The 24,979-nt window shown below is 44.7% G+C and overlaps 2 protein-coding genes across 3 annotated transcripts; one reads left to right on the top strand and one right to left on the bottom strand.

Annotated features, from left to right (window-relative positions):
* Positions 1-2,764: 2,764 nt before the first annotated feature.
* Positions 2,765-18,519, bottom strand: LOC106588037 (titin). The gene is made up of 6 exons (XM_045708958.1): positions 18,397-18,519; positions 5,672-16,728; positions 5,263-5,559; positions 4,441-5,028; positions 3,925-4,230; positions 2,765-3,394 (listed from the first exon to the last, which is right to left on the bottom strand). The coding sequence occupies exons 1-6, from the start codon at positions 18,462-18,464 to the stop codon at positions 3,093-3,095; spliced, it is 12,618 nt and encodes a 4,205-aa protein (XP_045564914.1). The 5' UTR covers positions 18,465-18,519; the 3' UTR covers positions 2,765-3,092.
* On the top strand, positions 17,710-24,775 carry LOC106588039 (CCAAT/enhancer-binding protein gamma). Of its 2 annotated transcripts, none has more exons than XM_014176705.2 (2): positions 17,710-17,989; positions 21,389-24,775. In XM_014176705.2, the coding sequence occupies exon 2, from the start codon at positions 21,621-21,623 to the stop codon at positions 22,131-22,133; it is 513 nt and encodes a 170-aa protein (XP_014032180.1). In that variant the 5' UTR covers positions 17,710-17,989; positions 21,389-21,620; the 3' UTR covers positions 22,134-24,775. The 2 variants fall into 2 exon arrangements, with proteins under 2 accessions (XP_014032180.1, XP_014032179.1); XM_014176704.2 differs by having other exon boundaries at positions 17,711-17,878.
* Positions 24,776-24,979: the final 204 nt, after the last annotated feature.

Raw genomic sequence — 24,979 nt, forward strand, 5'->3', positions numbered from 1 at the left:
CAACGCTCTAACCACTAGGCTACCTGCTGGTTACTGGCCCAACGCTCTAACCACTAGGCTACCTGCTGGTTACTGGCCCAACGCTCTAACCACTAGACTACCTGCTGGTTACTGGCCCAACGCTCTAACCACTAGGCTACCTGCTGGTTACTGGCCCAACGCTCTAACCACTAGACTACCTGCTGGTTACTGGCCCAACGCTCTAACCACTAGGCTACCTGCTGGTTACTGGCCCAACGCTCTAACCACTAGGCTATCTGCTGGTTACTGTCCCAACGCTCTAACCACTAGGCAACCTGCTGGTTACTGGCCCAACGCTCTAACCACTAGGCTACCTGCTGGTTACTGGCCCAACGCTCTAACCACTAGGCTACCTGCTGTGTATGTGATCGCTGCACGACGGGAGGTAGAAACAGAGATGCACATTTTCCTTTACTGTGAGAACTATTGCTCACCAAGAGATACATTATTCACAGAAATTACTACATTTATTCAAAATTGTATCTTATAAATAAACCCAGAGGTAAAACTATAAATAGTCGATGGGCGAAAGAGCAATGGCTCCTCTTGAAGCCAGATAGTTACTTGCCTGCCATAGCCTGAGTTACACTAAATAACAACATATGCAATTTATGCAGTCATTTACTTACCATTATTAGTATTACTGTTGTTATTATTATTGTCTTGATTATTATTAAAAAATTATAGTCGAATGGGTAGTAGAGGAGAGAGAGAGAGAGAGAGAGAGAGAGAGAGAGAGAGAGAGAGAGAGAGAGAGAGAGAGAGAGAGAGAGAGAGAGAGAGAGAGAGAGAGAGAGAGAGAGAGAGAGAGAGAGAGAGAGAGAGAGAGAGAGAGAGAGAGAGAGAGAGAGAGAGAGAAAGAGAGAGACCATTTAAATTGAATTGAAAGACAGAGACCGAGAGTTTTTTAATTATTTTTTATTAAACCTTTATTTAGTCTAGGCAAGTCAGTTAAGAAAAAAATATTATTTATAATGACGGCCTACTGGGGGAACAGTGGGGTGACTGCCTTGTTCAGGGGCAGAACGACAGATTTTTACCTTGTCAGCTCGGGGATTCAATCCAGCAACCTTTTGGTTACTGGCCCAACGGTCTAACCACTAGGCTACCTGCTGGTTACTGGCCCAACGCTCTAACCACTAGGCTACCTGCCGCCCCTCCACTCTAACCACTAGGCTACCTGCCGCCCCTCCACTCTAACCACTAGGCTACCTGCCGCCCCTCCACTCTAACCACTAGGCTACCCTGCCGCCCCTCCACTCTAACCACTAGGCTACCTGCCGCCCCTCCACTCTAACCACTAGGCTACCTGCCTCCCCTCCACTCTAACCACTAGGCTACCTGCCTCCCCTCCACTCTAACCACTAGGCTACCTGCCTCCCCTCCACTCTAACCACTAGGCTACCTGCCGCCCCTCCACTCTAACCACTAGGCTACCTGCCGCCCCTCCACTCTAACCACTAGGCTACCTGCCGCGCCTCCACTCTAACCACTAGGCTACCTGCCGCCCCTCCACTCTAACCACCAGGCTACCCTGCCGCCCCTCCACTCTAACCACTAGGCTACCCTGCCGCCCCTCCACTCTAACCACTAGGCTACCTGCCGCCCCTCCACTCTAACCACTAGGCTACCTGCCTCCCCTCCACTCTAACCACTAGGCTACCTGCCGCCCCTCCACTCTAACCACTAGGCTACCTGCCTCCCCTCCACTCTAACCACTAGGCTACCTGCCGCCCCTCCACTCTAACCACTAGGCTACCTGCCTCCCCTCCACTCTAACCACTAGGCTACCTGCCGCCCCTCCACTCTAACCACTAGGCTACCTGCCTCCCCTCCACTCCACTCTAACCACTAGGCTACCTGCCGCCCCTCCACTCTAACCACTAGGCTACCTGCCTCCCCTCCACTCTAACCACTAGGCTACCTGCCGCCCCTCCACTCTAACCACTAGGCTACCTGCCGCCCCTCCACTCTAACCACTAGGCTACCTGCCGCCCCTCCACTCTAACCACTAGGCTACCTGCCGCCCCTCCACTCTAACCACTAGGTTACCTGCCGCCCCTCCACTCTAACCACTAGGCTACCTGCCGCCCCTCCACTCTAACCACTAGGCTACCCTGCCGCCCCTCCACTCTAACCACTAGGCTACCTGCCGCCCCTCCACTCTAACCACTAGGCTACCTGCCGCCCCCCACTCTAACCACTAGGCTACCTGCCTCCCCTCCACTCCAACCACTAGACTACCTGCCTCCCCTCCACTCTAACCACTAGGCTACCTGCCTCCCCTCCACTCTAACCACTAGGCTACCTGCCTCCCCTCCACTCTAACCACTAGGCTACCTGCCTCCCCTCCACTCTAACCACTAGGCTACCTGCCTCCCCTCCACTCTAACCACCAGGCTACCCTGCCGCCCCTCCACTCTAACCACCAGGCTACCCTGCCGCCCCTCCACTCTATCCACTAGGCTACCCTGCCGCCCCTCCACTCTAACCACTAGGCTACCCTGCCGCCCCTCCACTCTAACCACATGGCTACCTGCCGAGAGAGTAGAGGCAACACCACTACCATTATCTGACACACTTCTGCCTTTTGATTTCTTCTCTTAAACCGTTAAAGCTATCAACACCAATCAAATGTGAAAAATGTGCAAACAGTCCACATGGCTGACAATATGTTTTTCATGAGATTTCTTCAACCTTGTAAAACTCACACTCTAGTCCAAAAACATTAATAAACAAGTGACAACGTCCAACATTTTATCCACTGTAAAAACACTGTGATTTCACACACAAATCAACTATTTTGACCACAACAAGTCAGACAATAATAGGAGCACATCAAATCTTCTCTGCTATTTAAAATCAGCTATCAAAACAGAAATATCTTCTACCAATCAAAAAATATAGCTATTTCAGTAACCACACTAATTATTATTTTTTTTATCTCAACTTTTAAAGAAAAACCAACTGTAATTTTAACGACTTCAACCACTTTCACGACAATACAAGAACAGCCTCTGACAATTAACACAAATCAACTATTTCAACAAAATATATAAAACCTCCCAAATCTAATCGTCCGTGTCCACACACATCGCCGGGCCGGCAGTGACGGACGGATCGCTGACCGATCCAGCTGCATTTTTCGCCGCGACTCTGAATTCATAAACCACACCCTCGTTCAGCTCTGTAACCGTATAGTGTGTGTCAGAAACGTTGGTGAGGTTGACCTTCGTCCACCTGTCTCTTTCGCCCTCTTTCTTCTCAATCAGGTAACCTGTGACCTTGCTACCACCGTCGTAAGAAGGTTTCAACCATTCAAGTCTGATGGAAGACTTTCTGATGTGAGTGATCCGGACGTTGGTTGGAGGCTCTGCAACAACGACAACAAAGATTTAGAGGTTCAGATACAGTTGTTGTTACATAGAAAGTTTAAAGGAAGTACACAGTGATATTGTTAATACATAGAAAGTTTAAAGGAAGTACACAGTGATATTGTTAATACATAGAAAGTTTAAAGGAAGTACACAGTGATATTGTTAATACATAGAAAGTTTAAAGGAAGTACACAGTGATATTGTTAATACATCGAAAGTTTAAAGGAAGTACACAGTGATATTGTTAATACATAGAAAGTTTAAAGGAAGTACACAGTGATATTGTTAATACATAGAAAGTTTAAAGGAAGTACACAGTGATATTGGGAGAATTATTATTTTTTTTAATTATAAAGGAAGTGTAACGTGAGGTTTTAATGATAAATAGATATAACTCAATCCCGCTGACTACGCCACACTGTGATGGACAACCACTAGGTGATAAATAAATGTGATGGACAAACCACTAGGCGATAAATAAAATGTGATGGACAAACCACTACTGAAAGTAACCAAGTCTCCTTACCGCAAGCATCAATCGCCAGTACAGCGTCTGAGATCTTGCTGAGGGGACTGCACCCAGCTGCGTTTTCTGCTGCCACCTTGAACTCGTAGATGAGACCAGCGACGATGACGTTCGTCACTTTGAAGTGCGCGGCGCGGATAACGGTTTTGTTAACCGTCTGCCACAGGATGCTGTTCTTATCCTTCATCTGAAGATGATATCCGACTACTGGTCTTCCTCCGTTCCAGTTCGGCTCCGTCCAGGCGACGGTGATGCTTTCTCCGGTTACAGACGTTACGATCGGAGGTGACGGAGCTTCGGGAACGGCTGTAGACGGACGAAAATAACATTTAGAAATTAATCTAAGTATGTTACTTTTACCCTGTACAATAACACGTTGTCAGGTATTCGTTATCAGTTCAAGGGGTGTCATAGTACAGCGCCCCCTAGTGGTCTGTCACAAGTATATATATGTTACATATACACATGTATATACAATACAAACATAAAACATGAATAGAGTAGTATATAACTTACTGTAGTTAAGATCCACTTTGACGGTTGCAGAGTCGATGTACTCACTGATGCCGTAGCGATTTTCAGCCCTGATCCTGAACTGGTACTCCAGTCCCGTTATGAGCTTCATGATTTTCATTGTGCATTTCACAACGACTGAGGAGACTTCAGTCCAGTCGGCGTTTCTCGTTTCTCGTTTCATTATTATGTAGTTTGTGACGGGGCTTCCGCCGTCATAACGAGGAGGAAGCCAAGTCAGACTCACACTGTCCTCTGTCACTTCAGACATTCCAATAGGACCGACTGGGGCGCTGGGTCTATCCAGGACCACAATGGTCACAAAAGACCTGGAAGCTCCGCTGGCGTTGGAGGCACATATGTCGTACCTTCCCGAATCAGTAGCGGTGCTCTCACGAAGACTGATGATAAGATATTCAGAAGTTACTTCAGAGTTGAATCTCATCGTTGACTTCAACACAACATCGTCCTTTGAAAGAGAAATCTTTGGCGCAGGTTTCCCGGTAAGTGGGATCTGGCATTTCAGATTTGATCCTGCTCTGACGTAGACTATATTGTCAGGGAACTTGTTCATGTTCATCTCAGGAGGTTCTGTTGAAAGATAGATGAAGACTTGTTATTTCATTGAGGATATCAGATCAAAATGAAACAATCTACATGTAAGAATTTGTTTTTTCCAGAATGTAGTAAACTATCTATCTTGGGTTATGAATGTAGTAAACTATCTATCGTGGGTTATGAATGTAGTAAACCATCTATCTTGGGTTATACTCAGCAATTCTCTACCCTTAGTAACTGTAAATGAAGGACTGGGCAACAACTCACCAAGTTGCCCTTTAACTAACACAGAGAGAGCCATTTCAGTAGGGTCACTGAATCCAGCGTGGTTTTCAGCACGAACTCTGAAAAAGTACTGAGTAGCTTCCTTCAGGTCGTACACCACAAAGTGGACGGTCTTGGTGACGCCACACTTCACCCATTTATCCTGACCCTTCTCGAGAGCGTCGACCCGATAACTGGTGATTCTGCTTCCGCCGTCATTCTCAGGTTTGGTCCATGACAGGGACACACTTTCCTTGGTGATCTCGGTGACTTCGATGGTTTGTGGTGGGCTGGGTTTTTCTGAAATCAAGGGGGGGGAAAAAACGACCGTTTAAAAAAAATAAAATACTAAAATGAAATTAGAAAAATATATATTGTAAAGCTTACATTTGGATCTTCCGTTCAAGCATACCTGTAATCATTGCTCCATATTTGGTCTCAGCTGGCAAGCCGATTCCATACTGGTTTTCACCAGTGACTCTGAAGTAGTACACTCCTCCCTCTTGTAGGTCTGACACTCTGTAGGTCAGACGAGGACATGAATCTGTGACTCTGGTCCATCCCTTGTTGCTCACCTCACGAATATCAACAAGGTAGTTGGTGACAGCAGCACCACCTTCGTTTTCTGGGGTATCCCAGGCAACTGTTGCAGAGCTCTTGGTAACATCCTTGACCCCAACACGGCACGGTGGACCAGGAGAGTCAAGAACCCTGACATTTAATGTACATGTGACTTTTCCAGCAACGTTTTGTAAAGTCACTGTATATTTTCCAGAGTCATCTCTTGTTGCTTGTTCCACTGTGATAGACGTGACGGTATCAGTGGTATGAATACTGGCCCTAACTCTCAGGTCAACATCTGCCTTGTCCCACATAACGTTAGGAACAGGCTTGCCCCTGAATGGCACAGTTAAGGTGAATGAACTGCCGTCCTTTACAAGAAGAGTCTTTCGCATCTCATTGCTGATATTAAACTGTGGTTCCTCTTCTCTGTCCTCAGCTGCTTGTGGATCAGTAGGAAGGCTTGGCTCACTGACACCAATCTTGTTGATGGATTTGACAACAAATACATATTCTGCTCCAGATGTCAATCCAACGACAGTGAATTCAGTGTTCTCTGTGTTTGAAACACCGACGCACCAGTCCTCTTCATCTGTTCTCTTATATTCAACACAGTATCCTGTTACAGCAGCTCCCCCATCAAACAATGGCTTATTCCATGAAAGAGTTACAGAAGTCTTGGTTGAGTCAATGACTTTGGGTTTAGCTGGTGGTGATGGCAGGAATTGTGGATCCTCCGCTTTTGTCAGTTTGCAAGGAATACTTGGGGGACTCAAGCCTGCAACATTTTCTGCATAGACTCTGTACTCATACTCACATCCCTCACAGAGATTGGATGCCTTGACCCTAAGGTCATTCACAGGCTTTGTGTTCACCTGTACCCAGCGCAATCCAGATTTCTCTCGTTTTTCAATAACATAGCCAGAAATGCTGCTTCCTCCATCGGACTCAGGTCTTTTCCAGCAGATTGTCATCGTCTCACTTGTTACACAGGTGATTTCAACATCTGTTGGTGCAGCGGGGACAGTGAATGGATCTGTGGCCTTGGTTGGCTCACTCTCCAAGGCTTCGCCTTCTCCATATTCATTCACTGCCTTTACTCTGAAGATGTATTCATTTCCTTTACGCAGACTGGTGACCTTGCATGTTGTAGCCTTCACGTCTTCATATACTGAAGTCCAGGTGACACGACTGGTTTCACATTTCTCAACTATATAGCGTATGATTTCTGCACCACCATTTTCTTGAGGTGGTCCCCAGGTCAAAGTGCATTTCTCTGCGGTCAGACCAGTCACATCCAATGGCCCAGTGGATGGTCCAGGGCGGTCAAGAACCTTACAGTTTACAGACAGGGATCTTGTACCAGCAACGTTCTGCACTGTTACAGTGTACTGACCCGAGTCTCTTCGAATAGTGTCTCTGACTAGTAATGTGGTGGTAGCGTGTGTTGAAGTGATCTCTATTCTTGCCTTGACCTCAATCCTTTCACCATCCTTTGACCATGAAATGACTGGACGTGGGCACCCAGAAATATCTGCATCGATTCTCAAAACATCTCCAGCTTTGACAATGACTAATTTCTTATACTTGTTATCCAAGACAATACGAGGTAGAACCACGTTATCCTTGACTGTGATGCCACCTGTACATTGTGATGGCTCACTGAGTACTCCAGCAGAGTTCTTTGCAATGACACGGAAGTCATATTGAATATCCTCCGTAAGGCCTTCGATGTCATAGCAAGTTTCCTGGAGATTGGTGAAATTGCACTTCAACCAACAACCATCTGGCAGTTCCCTGTGTTCAACAATGTATCCAGTCACCTTGGCTCCACCGTCATTCTCCGGCTTGGACCAAGTAAGAGAAATTGAAGTCCTTGTGATGTCCGTAACTGTAAGGTTAGCAGGAGGATCACATGGATCTCTCGCAGCTATAGGCTCAGTGGCTTTGCTGTACGGTCCAACGCCAGCGATATTCTCAGCAGAAACACGGAATTCATACTGCAAGCTTTCCTCAACGCCATTCACTTTAAATTCTGTTTCAGCAATGAGACGTCCTCTATTAGTCTTTGTCCAGCGAATACTGCTATAGTCCTTCATTTCCAGGTGATAGCCGATGATTGGACTTCCACCATCACTGGCCGGTTCATTCCACGTAACCAACATGAAGGACTTTGTAGCTTGAGCAACATGGAGGGTAGTGGGAGGACCAGGTGTCTCGAAGGGGTACTGTGCAACAACTGAAGCGGACTCCACAGCACGGCTGACGCCGTAGCGGTTTTCAGCTGCAATACGGAACTGATATTCAGTGCCTTGTGTCAAACGAGGAACTTTAATAGATGTTCTGGCAACTGTGGCTGAAACAGTCTTCCATGTTGTAGTGGTAGTATCTCTCTTCTCTACTACGTAGTTGCTGATTGGACATCCTCCATCGTAGAGTGGGGGATCCCAAGACAGTGAAATATAGTCAGCGTTGACTTCATCTACCTTGATTGCACCAGGAGGGCCAGGTTTATCCAAGATGGTAACAGCTATTATGGCTGATTTTCTACCAACTGTGTTGGTTAAGGTGATCTCATAGTTCCCCGATTCCTCCCGCGTTGTGTTTCTGATAGTGATTTTTGATGAGTTATTAGATGTAAGAAAGCTAACCTTGGTTGTCTCCTTCAATTCAACACCATCTTTCTTCCATGAAACCTCAGGTTCAGGTCTGCCCTTGAACGGAACATCAATCTTCAGGTCGTCTCCTGCCTTGACACTGTATGAGTTGCTCAATAGATCTATGATGGGTTCTATTGTGTCGTCCTTTACTGGCTTGGCCAGTGGCTTCGGGTCACTCTTGTCTGTAATCATTGCTCCATGTTTGGTCTCAGCTGGCAAGCCGATTCCATACTGGTTTTCACCAGTGACTCTGAAGTAGTACACTCCTCCCTCTTGTAGGTCTGACACTCTGTAGGTCAGACGAGGACATGAATCTGTGACTCTGGTCCATCCCTTGTTGCTCACCTCACGAATATCAACAAGGTAGTTGGTGACAGCAGCACCACCTTCGTTTTCTGGGGTATCCCAGGCAACTGTTGCAGAGCTCTTGGTAACATCCTTGACCCCAACACGGCACGGTGGACCAGGAGAGTCAAGAACCCTGACATTTAATGTACATGTGACTTTTCCAGCAACGTTTTGTAAAGTCACTGTATATTTTCCAGAGTCATCTCTTGTTGCTTGTTCCACTGTGATAGACGTGACGGTATCAGTGGTATGAATACTGGCCCTAACTCTCAGGTCAACATCTGCCTTGTCCCACATAACGTTAGGAACAGGCTTGCCCCTGAATGGCACAGTTAAGGTGAATGAACTGCCGTCCTTTACAAGAAGAGTCTTTCGCATCTCATTGCTGATATTAAACTGTGGTTCCTCTTCTCTGTCCTCAGCTGCTTGTGGATCAGTAGGAAGGCTTGGCTCACTGACACCAATCTTGTTGATGGATTTGACAACAAATACATATTCTGCTCCAGATGTCAATCCAACGACAGTGAATTCAGTGTTCTCTGTGTTTGAAACACCGACGCACCAGTCCTCTTCATCTGTTCTCTTATATTCAACACAGTATCCTGTTACAGCAGCTCCCCCATCAAACAATGGCTTATTCCATGAAAGAGTTACAGAAGTCTTGGTTGAGTCAATGACTTTGGGTTTAGCTGGTGGTGATGGCAGGAATTGTGGATCCTCCGCTTTTGTCAGTTTGCAAGGAATACTTGGGGGACTCAAGCCTGCAACATTTTCTGCATAGACTCTGTACTCATACTCACATCCCTCACAGAGATTGGATGCCTTGACCCTAAGGTCATTCACAGGCTTTGTGTTCACCTGTACCCAGCGCAATCCAGATTTCTCTCGTTTTTCAATAACATAGCCAGAAATGCTGCCTCCTCCATCGGACTCAGGTCTTTTCCAGCAGATTGTCATCGTCTCACTTGTTACACAGGTGATTTCAACATCTGTTGGTGCAGCGGGGACAGTGAATGGATCTGTGGCCTTGGTTGGCTCACTCTCCAAGGCTTCGCCTTCTCCATATTCATTCACTGCCTTTACTCTGAAGATGTATTCATTTCCTTTACGCAGACTGGTGACCTTGCATGTTGTAGCCTTCACGTCTTCATATACTGAAGTCCAGGTGACACGACTGGTTTCACATTTCTCAACTATATAGCGCAGAATTTCTGCACCACCATTTTCTTGAGGTGGTCCCCAGGTCAAAGTGCATTTCTCTGCGGTCAGACCAGTCACATCCAATGGCCCAGTGGATGGTCCAGGGCGGTCAAGAACCTTACAGTTTACAGACAGGGATCTTGTACCAGCAACGTTCTGCACTGTTACAGTGTACTGACCCGAGTCTCTTCGAATAGTGTCTCTGACTAGTAATGTGGTGGTAGCGTGTGTTGAAGTGATCTCTATTCTTGCCTTGACCTCAATCCTTTCACCATCCTTTGACCATGAAATGACTGGACGTGGGCACCCAGAAATATCTGCATCGATTCTCAAAACATCTCCAGCTTTGACAATGACTAATTTCTTATACTTGTTATCCAAGACAATACGAGGTAGAACCACGTTATCCTTGACTGTGATGCCACCTGTACATTGTGATGGCTCACTGAGTACTCCAGCAGAGTTCTTTGCAATGACACGGAAGTCATATTGAATATCCTCCGTAAGGCCTTCGATGTCATAGCAAGTTTCCTGGAGATTGGTGAAATTGCACTTCAACCAACAACCATCTGGCAGTTCCCTGTGTTCAACAATGTATCCAGTCACCTTGGCTCCACCGTCATTCTCCGGCTTGGACCAAGTAAGAGAAATTGAAGTCCTTGTGATGTCCGTAACTGTAAGGTTAGCAGGAGGATCACATGGATCTCTCGCAGCTATAGGCTCAGTGGCTTTGCTGTACGGTCCAACGCCAGCGATATTCTCAGCAGAAACACGGAATTCATACTGCAAGCTTTCCTCAACGCCATTCACTTTAAATTCTGTTTCAGCAATGAGACGTCCTCTGTTAGTCTTTGTCCAGCGAATACTGCTATAGTCCTTCATTTCCAGGTGATAGCCGATGATTGGACTTCCACCGTCACTGGCCGGTTCATTCCACGTAACCAACATGAAGGACTTTGTAGCTTGAGCAACATGGAGGGTAGTGGGAGGACCAGGTGTCTCGAAGGGGTACTGTGCAACAACTGAAGCGGACTCTACAGCACGGCTGACGCCGTAGCGGTTTTCAGCTGCAATACGGAACTGATATTCAGTGCCTTGTGTCAAACGAGGAACTTTAATAGATGTTCTGGCAACTGTGGCTGAAACAGTCTTCCATGTTGTACTGGTAGTATCTCTCTTCTCTACTACGTAGTTGCTGATTGGACATCCTCCATCGTAGAGTGGGGGATCCCAAGACAGTGAAATATAGTCAGCGTTGACTTCATCTACCTTGATTGCACCAGGAGGGCCAGGTTTATCCAAGATGGTAACAGCTATCATGGCTGATTTTCTACCAACTGTGTTGGTTAAGGTGATCTCATAGTTCCCCGATTCCTCCCGCGTTGTGTTTCTGATAGTGATTTTTGATGAGTTATTAGATGTAAGAAAGCTAACCCTTGTTGTCTCTTTCAATTCAGCACCATCTTTCTTCCATGAAACCTCAGGTTCAGGTCTGCCCTTGAACGGAACATCAATCTTCAGGTCGTCTCCTGCCTTGACACTGTATGAGTTGCTCAATAGATCTATGATGGGTTCTATTGTGTCGTCCTTGACTGGCTTGGCCAGTGGCTTCGGGTCACTCTTGTCTGTAATCATTGCTCCATGTTTGGTCTCAGCTGGCAAGCCGATTCCATACTGGTTTTCACCAGTGACTCTGAAGTAGTACACTCCTCCCTCTTGTAGGTCTGACACTCTGTAGGTCAGACGAGGACATGAATCTGTGACTCTGGTCCATCCCTTGTTGCTCACCTCACGAATATCAACAAGGTAGTTGGTGACAGCAGCACCACCTTCGTTTTCTGGGGTATCCCAGGCAACTGTTGCAGAGCTCTTAGTAACATCCTTGACCCCAACACGGCACGGTGGACCAGGAGAGTCAAGAACCCTGACATTTAATGTACATGTGACTTTTCCAGCAACGTTTTGTAAAGTCACTGTATATTTTCCAGAGTCATCTCTTGTTGCTTGTTCCACTGTGATAGACGTGACGGTATCAGTGGTATGAATACTGGCCCTAACTCTCAGGTCAACATCTGCCTTGTCCCACATAACGTTAGGAACAGGCTTGCCCCTGAATGGCACAGTTAAGGTGAATGAACTGCCGTCCTTTACAAGAAGAGTCTTTCGCATCTCATTGCTGATATTAAACTGTGGTTCCTCTTCTCTGTCCTCAGCTGCTTGTGGATCAGTAGGAAGGCTTGGCTCACTGACACCAATCTTGTTGATGGATTTGACAACAAATACATATTCTGCTCCAGATGTCAATCCAACGACAGTGAATTCAGTGTTCTCTGTGTTTGAAACACCGACGCACCAGTCCTCTTCATCTGTTCTCTTATATTCAACACAGTATCCTGTTACAGCAGCTCCCCCATCAAACAATGGCTTATTCCATGAAAGAGTTACAGAAGTCTTGGTTGAGTCAATGACTTTGGGTTTAGCTGGTGGTGATGGCAGGAATTGTGGATCCTCCGCTTTTGTCAGTTTGCAAGGAATACTTGGGGGACTCAAGCCTGCAACATTTTCTGCATAGACTCTGTACTCATACTCACATCCCTCACAGAGATTGGATGCCTTGACCCTAAGGTCATTCACAGGCTTTGTGTTCACCTGTACCCAGCGCAATCCAGATTTCTCTCGTTTTTCAATAACATAGCCAGAAATGCTGCTTCCTCCATCGGACTCAGGTCTTTTCCAGCAGATTGTCATCGTCTCACTTGTTACACAGGTGATTTCAACATCTGTTGGTGCAGCGGGGACAGTGAATGGATCTGTGGCCTTGGTTGGCTCACTCTCCAAGGCTTCGCCTTCTCCATATTCATTCACTGCCTTTACTCTGAAGATGTATTCATTTCCTTTACGCAGACTGGTGACCTTGCATGTTGTAGCCTTCACGTCTTCATATACTGAAGTCCAGGTGACACGACTGGTTTCACATTTCTCAACTATATAGCGTATGATTTCTGCACCACCATTTTCTTGAGGTGGTCCCCAGGTCAAAGTGCATTTCTCTGCGGTCAGACCAGTCACATCCAATGGCCCAGTGGATGGTCCAGGGCGGTCAAGAACCTTACAGTTTACAGACAGGGATCTTGTACCAGCAACGTTCTGCACTGTTACAGTGTACTGACCCGAGTCTCTTCGAATAGTGTCTCTGACTAGTAATGTGGTGGTAGCGTGTGTTGAAGTGATCTCTATTCTTGCCTTGACCTCAATCCTTTCACCATCCTTTGACCATGAAATGACTGGACGTGGGCACCCAGAAATATCTGCATCGATTCTCAAAACATCTCCAGCTTTGACAATGACTAATTTCTTATACTTGTTATCCAAGACAATACGAGGTAGAACCACGTTATCCTTGACTGTGATGCCACCTGTACATTGTGATGGCTCACTGAGTACTCCAGCAGAGTTCTTTGCAATGACACGGAAGTCATATTGAATATCCTCCGTAAGGCCTTCGATGTCATAGCAAGTTTCCTGGAGATTGGTGAAATTGCACTTCAACCAACAACCATCTGGCAGTTCCCTGTGTTCAACAATGTATCCAGTCACCTTGGCTCCACCGTCATTCTCCGGCTTGGACCAAGTAAGAGAAATTGAAGTCCTTGTGATGTCCGTAACTGTAAGGTTAGCAGGAGGATCACATGGATCTCTCGCAGCTATAGGCTCAGTGGCTTTGCTGTACGGTCCAACGCCAGCGATATTCTCAGCAGAAACACGGAATTCATACTGCAAGCTTTCCTCAACGCCATTCACTTTAAATTCTGTTTCAGCAATGAGACGTCCTCTGTTAGTCTTTGTCCAGCGAATACTGCTATAGTCCTTCATTTCCAGGTGATAGCCGATGATTGGACTTCCACCGTCACTGGCCGGTTCATTCCACGTAACCAACATGAAGGACTTTGTAGCTTGAGCAACATGGAGGGTAGTGGGAGGACCAGGTGTCTCGAAGGGGTACTGTGCAACAACTGAAGCGGACTCCACAGCACGGCTGACGCCGTAGCGGTTTTCAGCTGCAATACGGAACTGATATTCAGTGCCTTGTGTCAAACGAGGAACTTTAATAGATGTTCTGGCAACTGTGGCTGAAACAGTCTTCCATGTTGTAGTGGTAGTATCTCTCTTCTCTACTACGTAGTTGCTGATTGGACATCCTCCATCGTAGAGTGGGGGATCCCAAGACAGTGAAATATAGTCAGCGTTGACTTCATCTACCTTGATTGCACCAGGAGGGCCAGGTTTATCCAAGATGGTAACAGCTATTATGGCTGATTTTCTACCAACTGTGTTGGTTAAGGTGATCTCATAGTTCCCCGATTCCTCCCGCGTTGTGTTTCTGATAGTGATTTTTGATGAGTTATTAGATGTAAGAAAGCTAACCTTGGTTGTCTCCTTCAATTCAACACCATCTTTCTTCCATGAAACCTCAGGTTCAGTTCTGCCTCTAAATGGAACATCGATTTTCAGATCGTCTCCTGCCTTGACACTGAATGAGTTGCACATTAGATCTATGATAGGTTCCATTGTGTCGTCGTTTACTACGACAGCCTCTGCCAGTAGCTTGGGTTCACTCTTGCCTGTTTCATTGACTGCACTAATCCTAAATGAATATTCCTCACCTGTTAAGAGCCCATCAATAGTTGATCTCAATCCCCTTATCTCAGAACACACAGTCCATTTGTCATCGCTCTTGGTTTGCATTTCCACTACGTAGCATTTGATTCTGTTACCACCGTCATCGTCAGGCTTTTCCCATGACAGACTCACGCTGTCGTGAGTAACATCTACAACGGTAACTTTACCAGGAGGCAAAGGAGCTTGTGATACCTTGATTGGTTCTGGTGTTTCTGCTGGCAAACCCACACCGAGCTCATTAACAGCTAGTACACGGAAATAGTAAAGTCCCCCTTCTATAAGGTTGTCGATCTTCATTCTATTTCTTCCACAGTTATCTGAAACACTGGTAAAAGCCCGTCTTTGAGCTTCTCTTTTCTCCACGATGTAATGTGTGATCTCAGCTCCGCCGTCAATCAGTGGAGGCTCCCAGGATAGTGATACAGAATCTCTGGTGATGTCCTTGACTTCAAAGTGCTCAGGGGCACTTGGTGAATCCAACACTGTGACGTTAATGAAAGCAGACTTCATACCGCCGACGTTCTCAAGAGTCAAAGCATACTTGCCAGTGTCGAGTCTGTTGACAGTGTGGATGACAAGGACTGTGTAGGTGCTTGTGACCTCAATGTGTGCACGCTCAGTAAGAGGTCCTTCCATCTTGGACCACTTGACTACAGGTTCAGGTCTTCCACTGAATGGGACAAACAGACGTAGTGTTGAACACGCCCGAACTGACACCATTTTCCTAAGGTCTGAATCTAGTTCAATCTCAGGGGCCTCAAGTCTTTCGGATGTAACTACAGTCCCTGGGACATCAGCTGGTTCCCCAACTCCTTCAGTGTTAATCGCACAGATGTGGAAGTTATATTCTCGATTTTCCTTCAGTGTTTTCACCGTGAAGTGTGTTTCTTCTACACCAGTTGGTGGTGTACAGGTTGTCCACTCTTCCTCCGTTACTTCCTTCATCTCAACAACGTATCCTTTGATGGCTGCTCCACCATCATAGATGGGTTTCGTCCATGAGATAGACACGGTTGTGGTTGAATGGTCTGTCACTCTAGGGTTGTAAGGAGGACCTGGTGGATATAAAGGGTCACAAGCTTTGATATATCCTGTTGGCTCACTTGGCACTCCGAGACCAGCAGAATTCTCAGCAGATACTCTGAACTCATAGGAATGTCCCTCGGTGAGTCCGGTGCATCTGAACCGGATATCGTTAAGTCTTCTCTTGTTACACTTTGTCCATCTAACACCGTCTTTATCACGTTTTTCAACGATATAGCCATCTATTTCTGAACCACCGTCGTTTTCTGGTCGATTCCATGTAAGGACCATTGAGTCGCTTGTTATAGCACTTGCTTCAGGTGTGGAAGGAGCGCTGGGCGGCTTGAACGGACAACATGCAGTAACCGGGTCTGATTCAAGAGGTTCACCAGTGCCAAACCTATTCACCGCTTTAACTCTGAAGATGTACTCAGTGCCAGGTACAAGTTTAGTCACTTTGTAGCTGACTGCTTGGGTTTCCGGTTCGACTACAGTCCATGACACGCGGTTGGTTACCCTTTTTTCAATGATGTAATGGGAAACACTGGCACCGCCATCTTGTAACGGATGACTCCAGTGAAGCGTGGCTTTCTCTGCAGTCACACCGGTTATCTTCATTGGACCGTCAGGTGGACCAGGTCTATCGAGAACTTTAACATTGACAGGTATGTCTTTCTTTCCAGCCACATTGCTGAGACTCAGGACGAACTGTCCACCATCTATTCTGATGCAATCTAGAACTGTTAGAACGGTGCGTTCAAACGTTTTTACGACCTCCATTCTCGGGGAAGTTTTATCAATTTCTTTCCCGTCTTTTAACCACTTGACTCTGGGGAGTGGCGTCCCCAGAATATCCGCTCCGATTACAAACGTTTCGCCAGCACGGACGACTAGACCGTCCTTTAACTTGGGATCCATCGATGCTGTCGGTGCCTCGATTTCCATGGTGGCTCTTGTTACTGATGACAGAAATGGAATACCAGGTGCAAAAGGTTCACTAAGAGAGAGAGAGAGAGAGAAATGGAAGGAGAAAGAAAGATAAATATGTATAATCAGATGTGACACATTATTAATAAAACCTTATTTATTGATTGATTATCTTCATTCAATTGAAGAAGGCGTATATGTTTTGGAGTTCCCCTTGGCTCCTCATCAGTTCAAGTGGTGGCATAGTCTAGCACCACCTAGTGGTCTGTCACACAGAGCTAGTCTATAATGTTGAGATATGCTATTGGGATTGATTTACAAGGGTTTTACAGGTGAAGATGGCAATAGTCCCACATGGGTCTACCACTTCTGACCAATCATATTAGCCAAACTAATCACTACCTCTGATACGTGTATTAAAACTATATACTTTTATGGTCTGTTGTTCACAGGAATATACTGAACAGGAAGGAGAGAGGGAAAGAGAGAGGGAAAGAGGGAAAGAGAGAGAGGGAAAGAGAGAGAGAGAGAGAGAGAGAGAGAGAGAGAGAATGTGTGTAATGAGAAAGCTAGAATCTATGCTTCCCGACGTGATTTGAAAATTATTTGTTTTAGTTGAAGTTTTAGTTGAAGGCTACTTTAAGAATCTGTGTGTGTGTGATAGGCTGCACAATGTGGATGATCCAAGATGATGCTACAACACCAAAGATAAGGAGATCACACATGGCAGGCTCTTTACACGCACAACTGTGTTATCACATGATATATCAAGAGCAATTTTGTATATTTATTTTTTTATTTTTTTATAATTGAACTAAATTTAAAAAAATAACTCATGTCAAATGTTGGAAGTTTTACGCCTCTTCCCCGAAACAGGTCATTAAGCAATGAACTAATTCATTGTGTGAACTCATGACATCATTTTTCATATGACATAAATAACCCTAATAACTAAAGTGCAAACACCGTTCTCCCATTGGTTGTTCAACCTATCAATCAAGCAGTTTATTGCGTCACCCATCCTCACCGGCGCCGTTGATTGGCTGAGCTGGTAGATTTCCCTACATGGTCAAAAGGATTTCGCAATACTTCGAGTAGCTCTAGGTACATGATCTAAACAAACAAAACAGACTCCATCAACTAACTTATGGTCAACGGACATTTACTCCTAACTTTTTATACTTTGATGGGCAATTGACGACACATAAAAAGCAGACAAGGTACGTCGTTGGTTTTTTTTTTTTGGCAATGTTTTCCAAGTCATCTTCTATGGAAAAGGTATAGCTAGCTAGGCTAACTGGCTAGCTAGGCTAACTGGAATCACACAAGCTGTAAGTCAATCGTGCTAAATTACACAACAACTCAAAAATGTAAACTTTAGTTTGGTTTATCACACCGCTGTTTAGTAAACAACAAAGTATATAGTGATGGTGCGTCCAAAGTGTGTGGTTTTTTTTTGACGTTAGGTGGTGTTATTTTCGGGTTGTTGGAAATGCTGCTAGCTTGTGTTAGCCAGTTGTCTAGCTAGCTAACAAACTAAAGCGTTAGCAAGCCAAGCTCCACGCCTCCTGCTATTGCCAAATCACTCACTCTCTCTTATTGAGCTTTTTGTGTATTTCCATAAAACATTCTAGCTACTTTAACTAGTTAGTCTCACGTCAAACGTTGTTTGTTAGTGTTTAGTGAATTCACCGGCACAATATTATTTTTTTTAATCCCAAAAACGTCCGTTGCTTACCACTGCATGGCTACGGAGTTCCCCCTTTCTCTCTCTCTCTCTCCGGTAGCACAAAGACTATCTGCCATGTACGGAGGGAGGTATGAGGTGATGCAACAACAGGCAACACTAACTAGCAGACAGCTGAACGGACCGACGGAGAGACATGTCACATACACCCAACTCTCTCTCCCTGTGTCACTTTATCACACTGATGTTAGCTAGGATTTTAACATGCTGGTGATTCTAGCTAAATGTTTTGGTGGGTGAATTCCCTCAAGGAGAATAACATGCTGGTGATTCTAGCTAAATGTTTTGGTGGGTGAATTCCCTCAAGGAGAATAACATGCTGGTGATTCTAGCTAAATGTTTTGGTGGGTGAATTCCCTCAAGGAGAATAACATGCTGGTGATTCTAGCTAAATGTTTTGGTGAATTAATGCAAATTGAGGGAGGGGCTTAACCTCTCTTGGGCAGGTGGGGCGCTACCGTCCCCCCACGGTTCACACTATTCAACAGCCAGCGAAAAATCAGAGCGCCAAATTCAAAACAACAAAATGTCATAATTCAAAGTTCTCAAACATACGACTATTTTACACCATTTTAAAAGGTACACTTCTCCTTAATGTAACCACATTGTCCGATTTCAAAAAGGCTTTACGGCGAAAGCATAAAGTTAGATTATGTTAGGACAGGTACAACACAAGAAAAACCACACAGCCATTTTCCAAGCAGGAGAGGTGTCACAAATACCAGAAATTCAGCTAAAATTAAGCACTAACCTTTGACGATCTTCATCAGATGACACTCCTAGGACTTCATGTTACACAATACATGCATGTTTTGTTCGATAATGTTCATATTTATATCCAAAAACAGCATTTTACATTGGCGTGTGACGTTCAGAAAATATTTGCCTCCAATACTGCCGGTGAATCAGCACAACAATTTACAAAAATACTCATCGTAAACGTTGATAAAATATTAAACTGTTATTCAAAGAATTATAGATGAACATCTCCTTTATGCAACCGCTGTGACAGATTTCAAAAAAGCTTCACGGGAAAAGCACACTTTGCAATAATCTGAGTCCTGCGCTCAGAAACATACACCAGGCAATACAGATACCCGCCATTTTGGAGTCATCTAAAATCATAAATAGCATTAGAAATATTCACTTACCTTTGATGATCTTCCTCAGAAGGCACTTCCAGGAATCCCAGGTCCACAATAAATGTTGTTTGATAATGTCCATAGTTTATGTCCAAATAACTCCTTGTTGTTCGCACGTTCAGTAAGCTACTCCAAATGTAGGAAGCGCGGCCAAAATTTCTTGATGAAAAGTTTAAAAAAATATAAATATATTATTTCCGTTCGTTGAAACATGTCAAATCTTGTATAGCATCAGTCTTTAGGGCCTTTTTAACATAAAACTTAAATAATATTCCAACCGGATGATTCCAATGTCTTGAAAAACGTTATGGAACACAGCTACCTCATCACGTGAATGCGCGCCACAAAACTCATGTCATTTCTGAGTCACCAACTTCCCGGCCTTCTTGTTCGCTCTCTGTTCACTGCAAAAGCCTGAAACTAGGTTCTAAAGACTGTTGACATCTAGTGGAAGCCTTTGGAAGTGCACAATGAACCCCTAAGTCACTGTGTGTTTTTATATATATATATATATATATATATATATATAGGCAGTGACTTGAAAAGACTACAAGCACCACATTTCCCACTTCCTTGTTGGATTTTTCTCAGGTTTTTTGCCTGCCATTTGAGTTCTGTTATACTCACAGACATCATTCAAACAGTTTTAGAAACTTCAGTGTTTTCTATCAAATCTACTAATAATACGCAGATTCTAGTTCCTGGGCCCGAGTAGTAGGCCGTTTTAATTTGGATACGTTTTGCATCCGGCCGTGAAAATACTGCCCCCTTACCCAAGAGAGGTTAACCAAAACCATCTGTTTTACACCAAAAATTCCCATCAACATTTTAATGTCAATACGTAATACACAATATTATAAAGCTACATATTCTAGATATGTTTTTTTTTTTGGCATCAATGTGTTTTACAATAAAAGTAATCTCTGATGTGGAAGACTGTGAACATACATGGGACTATAGATCTGTCTTCATACTATGGGCACCAATAGCAAACAAGCAGAAATAGTTCCAGTGCTTGGATTTTTTTCCCTCACTGGTTATTTGGACAAATCACGATTTTTTTGCAGGTGGATAGAAGATTCATATGGAAGACATGCCTATACACAATCTATATACACACACCATTAACCACATAGATTTTTTGCAGGTGGACATATTTTGAATTTCTGATTTCGGGGGGACCTTTGACCCATAGACTTGTCCTTAACTTGTAAATAGAGATGGTGGGGTTCTAGCATCTCTTCTCATAACTGATAAGGACACAGATCTTAATTGAACAGCTGACCAATTACACAAAGACCTTTATTTCTGGTGAAATCAAGATTCATAGAAATGATATGGGACTCCCGTGTAGCGCAGCGGTCTAAGGCACTGCGTCTCAGTGCTAGAGGCGTCACTACAGACCCTGGTTCGATTCCAGGCTGTATGACCAGGGTAGGCCGTCACTGTAAATAATAATTTGTTCTTAACTGACTTGCCTAGTTAAATAAAGATTAAATTAAAACAAGTTGTGCTACTGAGGTTGAGTCCTGCTGTATCCATGACTACTCTGACTCAAGTAGGTCTGACTAAAAGTGTTGTATCCCTGACTACCCTGACTCAAGTAGGTCTGACTAAAAGTGCTGTATCCCTGACTCAAGTAGGTCTGACTAAAAGTGCTGTATCCATGACTACCCTGACTCAAGTAGCTCTGACTAAAAGCTCATAGTCTAGAATGTTCTTAGCTGTCACCTGTGTGTAACCTATTTTTTTTTTACATTAATTAATCCCTATCAACATGTGTATCTTACCTTCTTCTCGGGGCAAAGTGAAAGACTAACATATTTCCGTTGTCCTTCCAGACTCCAGTAAAACTCCCCGGTGTACAGGAGTGTATCCAGACAGCGCCGAGCCCATTCATCCAGACAGCGCCGAGCCCATTCATCCAGACAGCGCCGAGCCCATTCATCCAGACAGCGCCGGGGCCCATTCATCCAGACAGCGCCGAGCCCATTCATCCACAGTGGCGCCCCAACCAGCACGCCAGTCATAGCAGACGCACAGTGAGACTAGTGGTCAGCAGATACGAACCAAATGAGCGAGGGGTCGCAGCAGAAGATAAACACGGAGCAAAACAGAGGGACTGTTAGTGTGATCCAGAGCCAGGCTAGTGCACCACCAGGAGGAAGCTTACAGCAGGTACCCCAGCTAGTCCCTGTGACCCCAGCCGGAGGAGGAGGAGGAGGAGGAAGCAGCAAGGCCACTCCACCCGGTAAGATGAAGAAGACGTCGGGGGACAAGGACAGTGACGAGTACCGTCAGAGGAGAGAGCGGAATAACCTGGCGGTGAAGAAGAGCAGAATGAGATCTAAACAGAAGGCCCAGGACACGCAGCAACGCGTCAACGAGCTGAAAGAGGAAAACGAGAGGTTGGAAGCTAAGATCAAGCTGCTCAGCAAGGAGCTGTCTGTCCTCAAGGACCTCTTCCTGGAGCACGCTCACAACCTGGCCGACAACGTCCAAGCGCCAGGCGTAGAGGGGGCCAGCCCCGCCCACAACAACAACAACAATGGGGCGTGTAACAACAACAATAACAGCAGCCAGTGAGAAGAGGGCAGGGACATGAGAGTGCTTCCCAAATGGCACCCTATTTTCCCCATAGGGCTCTGGTCTAAAGTAGTGCACTATATATAGGGAATAGGGTGCCATAGGGCTCTGGTCTAAAGTAGTGCACTATATATAGGGAATAGGGTTCCATAGGGCTCCGGTCTAAAGTAGTGCACTATATATAGGGAATAGGGTGCCATAGGGCTCCGGTCTAAAGTAGTGCACTATATATAGGGAATAGGGTGCCATAGGGCTCCGGTCTAAAGTAGTGCACTATATATAGGGAATAGGGTGCCATAGGGCTCCGGTCTAAAGTAGTGCACTATATATAGGGAATAGGGTGCCATAGGGCTCTGGTCTAAAGTAGTGCACTATATATAGGGAATAGGGTGCCATAGGGCTCTGGTCTAAAGTAGTGCACTATATATAGGGAATAGGGTGCCATTTTGAGTCAACCAGGGTGATGATAGACAGCTCGCCACAGCTTCTTAATAATCCTACTGGAGTTTCTTCCTTTCTCTCCTCCCAGAGATGATATATACTGTCAGAGAGATTTCACTCTTGTCTTCTTTGTGCGTTCAGATTGGTTCATATGATGGAGATTATTATAATTTTATTATTTTTTTTTAAAGAGTTTCAGGTCAGGAATTGTCCACTTTAATAAAATAATAATAATAATTGTTTTTGGGGGGACTATTTGGATACATTTCTAAAAGAGACCTGTTGTGTCACAAGATTAAACTATTCACTAGTTAGGATGATGTGATCCCTTTTTGGTTTCTTGTTCCTTATTAAAGAGTCTTTGTTGAACTCGCTAACGGTTCGTCTGGCATTTAGTATTGTCAGTACATTCACTACGTTTGGACTTAATCAGAATGATGTATGCTTGTTTTTATTTTGGATGTCTGGCGGCGTCAGATATACACACGTTGTACATATTTTTTTTTTCTTTTATTATAATTTTTTTTTATATATATATATATATATATGTGTGTATATTTCTTTGTGTCCTAATCGAATGGCTTTACTTCTGCTTTGAGCTGTTTTGGGTAGAAGGGGAATGTAAATATCAAGAGTTAAATACAAAGAGGTAGGATAGGCTTTGGGTCCAAAGCCTAACTTAAGATCAGAAACGCTTAACACAGGTTTTTGTTTTGCGCAAGACGTGTAGTTGTCGACGTCAAATGGGAGCTTTGCACGATCTCGAGTTAGGTTTCAGGCCTGTGTTGAGATGCAGTTAGTCCACTGTATTTATTTACCCATAGTTCCATAGGCCTCAGACCAGCCCTCTTCAGTCAGAGACCCAGACAGACAGAGGCGGCGTCTCAAATAGGACCCTGTTCCCTAGATGGTGCACTAGTTTTGACCCCCTATGTGGCGCTGGTCCAAAAATTTCACTAAGTACAGAATAGGGTGCCATTTGGGATGCATACGGGACAGAGTTGTGTTCACGTTTTAAGGCGTGGCCCCCAGCCCAGACTATCACGCACCTTCCGTGGGATTAAACTCCCAGACGTTTCGCCATGGCGTCACAGGCTACCGCTAAATCAAAGTTAAGCCTTTCTCCATAAACACCAAACCCTAAAAACCTGGAGAGAGAGAGATAGAGAATGGCTCATTGTCCTGTTGTTGTTCTGTCTGTCTGTCTGTCTGGGCGTTGTGGAGATGCTAAATTAACTCCTAATTAGCCCGGCTAGCTAGAACAGAGCGAGGCATGTTGGCTTCCGTCTCCAACGCTGTCAGGCTCAGTCACCGCGATATCACAATGTATACAAAGGCAGACACTGATTTTTCTGTGTTGTTGTATGTTTCTGTTGTCAAACTGAGATGTTATCCAGCATCGTGAGCATCATTGTTTTACCGTAGGATTGTCTTCTCTGAAGACAAACGGCATATTCTGATGTTGTCAGGATAACGACGTGTATTTGCCCAGAGGAGATCAACGTTGTCTGTTGAGTGTCTGTGATTTTTTTTATATATTTTTTTTAATTTTATTTTCTTCTCCAGGATGCGTCCCCAATGGCACCCTGTTCCCTATATAGTGCACTACTTTTTTTGTTGTTGTTGTTGAGTAGAGCCTTGTCAACACTATATAACATCTAGGGTGTCTTTTGGAGCGCTGCTGTAGACTTCTGTACCTCAGGCTACCAGTATTAGCCTCACCAAACAGGGCCTTTTAAAAAAAAATATTTTTCCCTTTTTCTCAACAAGACCTCTGAAGCATCTTTTCTTCTTTGTTTTTCTACAACTTGGATTTTTTAAAAGCAGCATGATGGAGGCCGTTTGCATGAGGGTGGGTGGGAGCACTGTTGAAATATCTTATGTAAGAGAGAGAGGATAGCAAATACGGGCATATTGAAACCGTTCTCTTCAACATGTTGTTCAGTGTTGTTGTTGTTGTTGTTGTTGAGCAGAAGGTCACACTAAATTGAAAAACATAATGTCTGAATTCAATAGAAAAAATATTTTGTAAAAAAAAAAAAAAAAAATTGTGACAAATTTGTTAAATATTTCCATTAATATTTGTTTTGGTATGAATGTTGCTGGGCAGCATTTTCTCTTAGCTAGACTTGCTCGTTTTTTTTATAAGATTATATTGGGGTAACGTGCATTGTAAATTAAAATTGAGTACAAACTTTCAACCAAGCATTTTGTTTTTGTGTGTGTGTGTGTGTAATCAATGTTTTATGGGAATTGTAAACACAAACTAGGCTGCATCTCAATTGAATTTCGCATATGAATGTATGTATGTATGTAATGTAATGTTATGTATGTGTGTGTGTGTGTGTGTGTGTGTGTGTGTGTGTGTGTGTGTGGTCAGCAGCTGGTCAGGAACACAAGAAGCC

The sequence above is a fragment of the Salmo salar genome, chromosome ssa26, assembly GCF_905237065.1.
Source record: "Salmo salar chromosome ssa26, Ssal_v3.1, whole genome shotgun sequence".
In the NCBI taxonomy this organism is placed as follows: domain Eukaryota; kingdom Metazoa; phylum Chordata; class Actinopteri; order Salmoniformes; family Salmonidae; genus Salmo; species Salmo salar.

Bases quoted from the DNA above. Each gene is read 5' to 3' on its own strand.
- LOC106588037 (XM_045708958.1), bottom strand. From the start codon at position 18,464: ATGGCAGATAGTCTTTGTGCTACCGGAGAGAGAGAGAGAGAAAGGGGG. The intron at 5,560-5,671 runs GTATGCTTGAAC...CCTTGATTTCAG, and splicing joins ATATGGAGCAATGATTACAG to AAAAACCCAGCCCACCACAA. The intron at 4,231-4,440 runs GTAAGTTATATA...GTCCGTCTACAG, and splicing joins CAAAGTGGATCTTAACTACA to CCGTTCCCGAAGCTCCGTCA.
- LOC106588039 (XM_014176705.2), top strand. From the start codon at position 21,621: ATGAGCGAGGGGTCGCAGCAGAAGATAAACACGGAGCAAAACAGAGGG.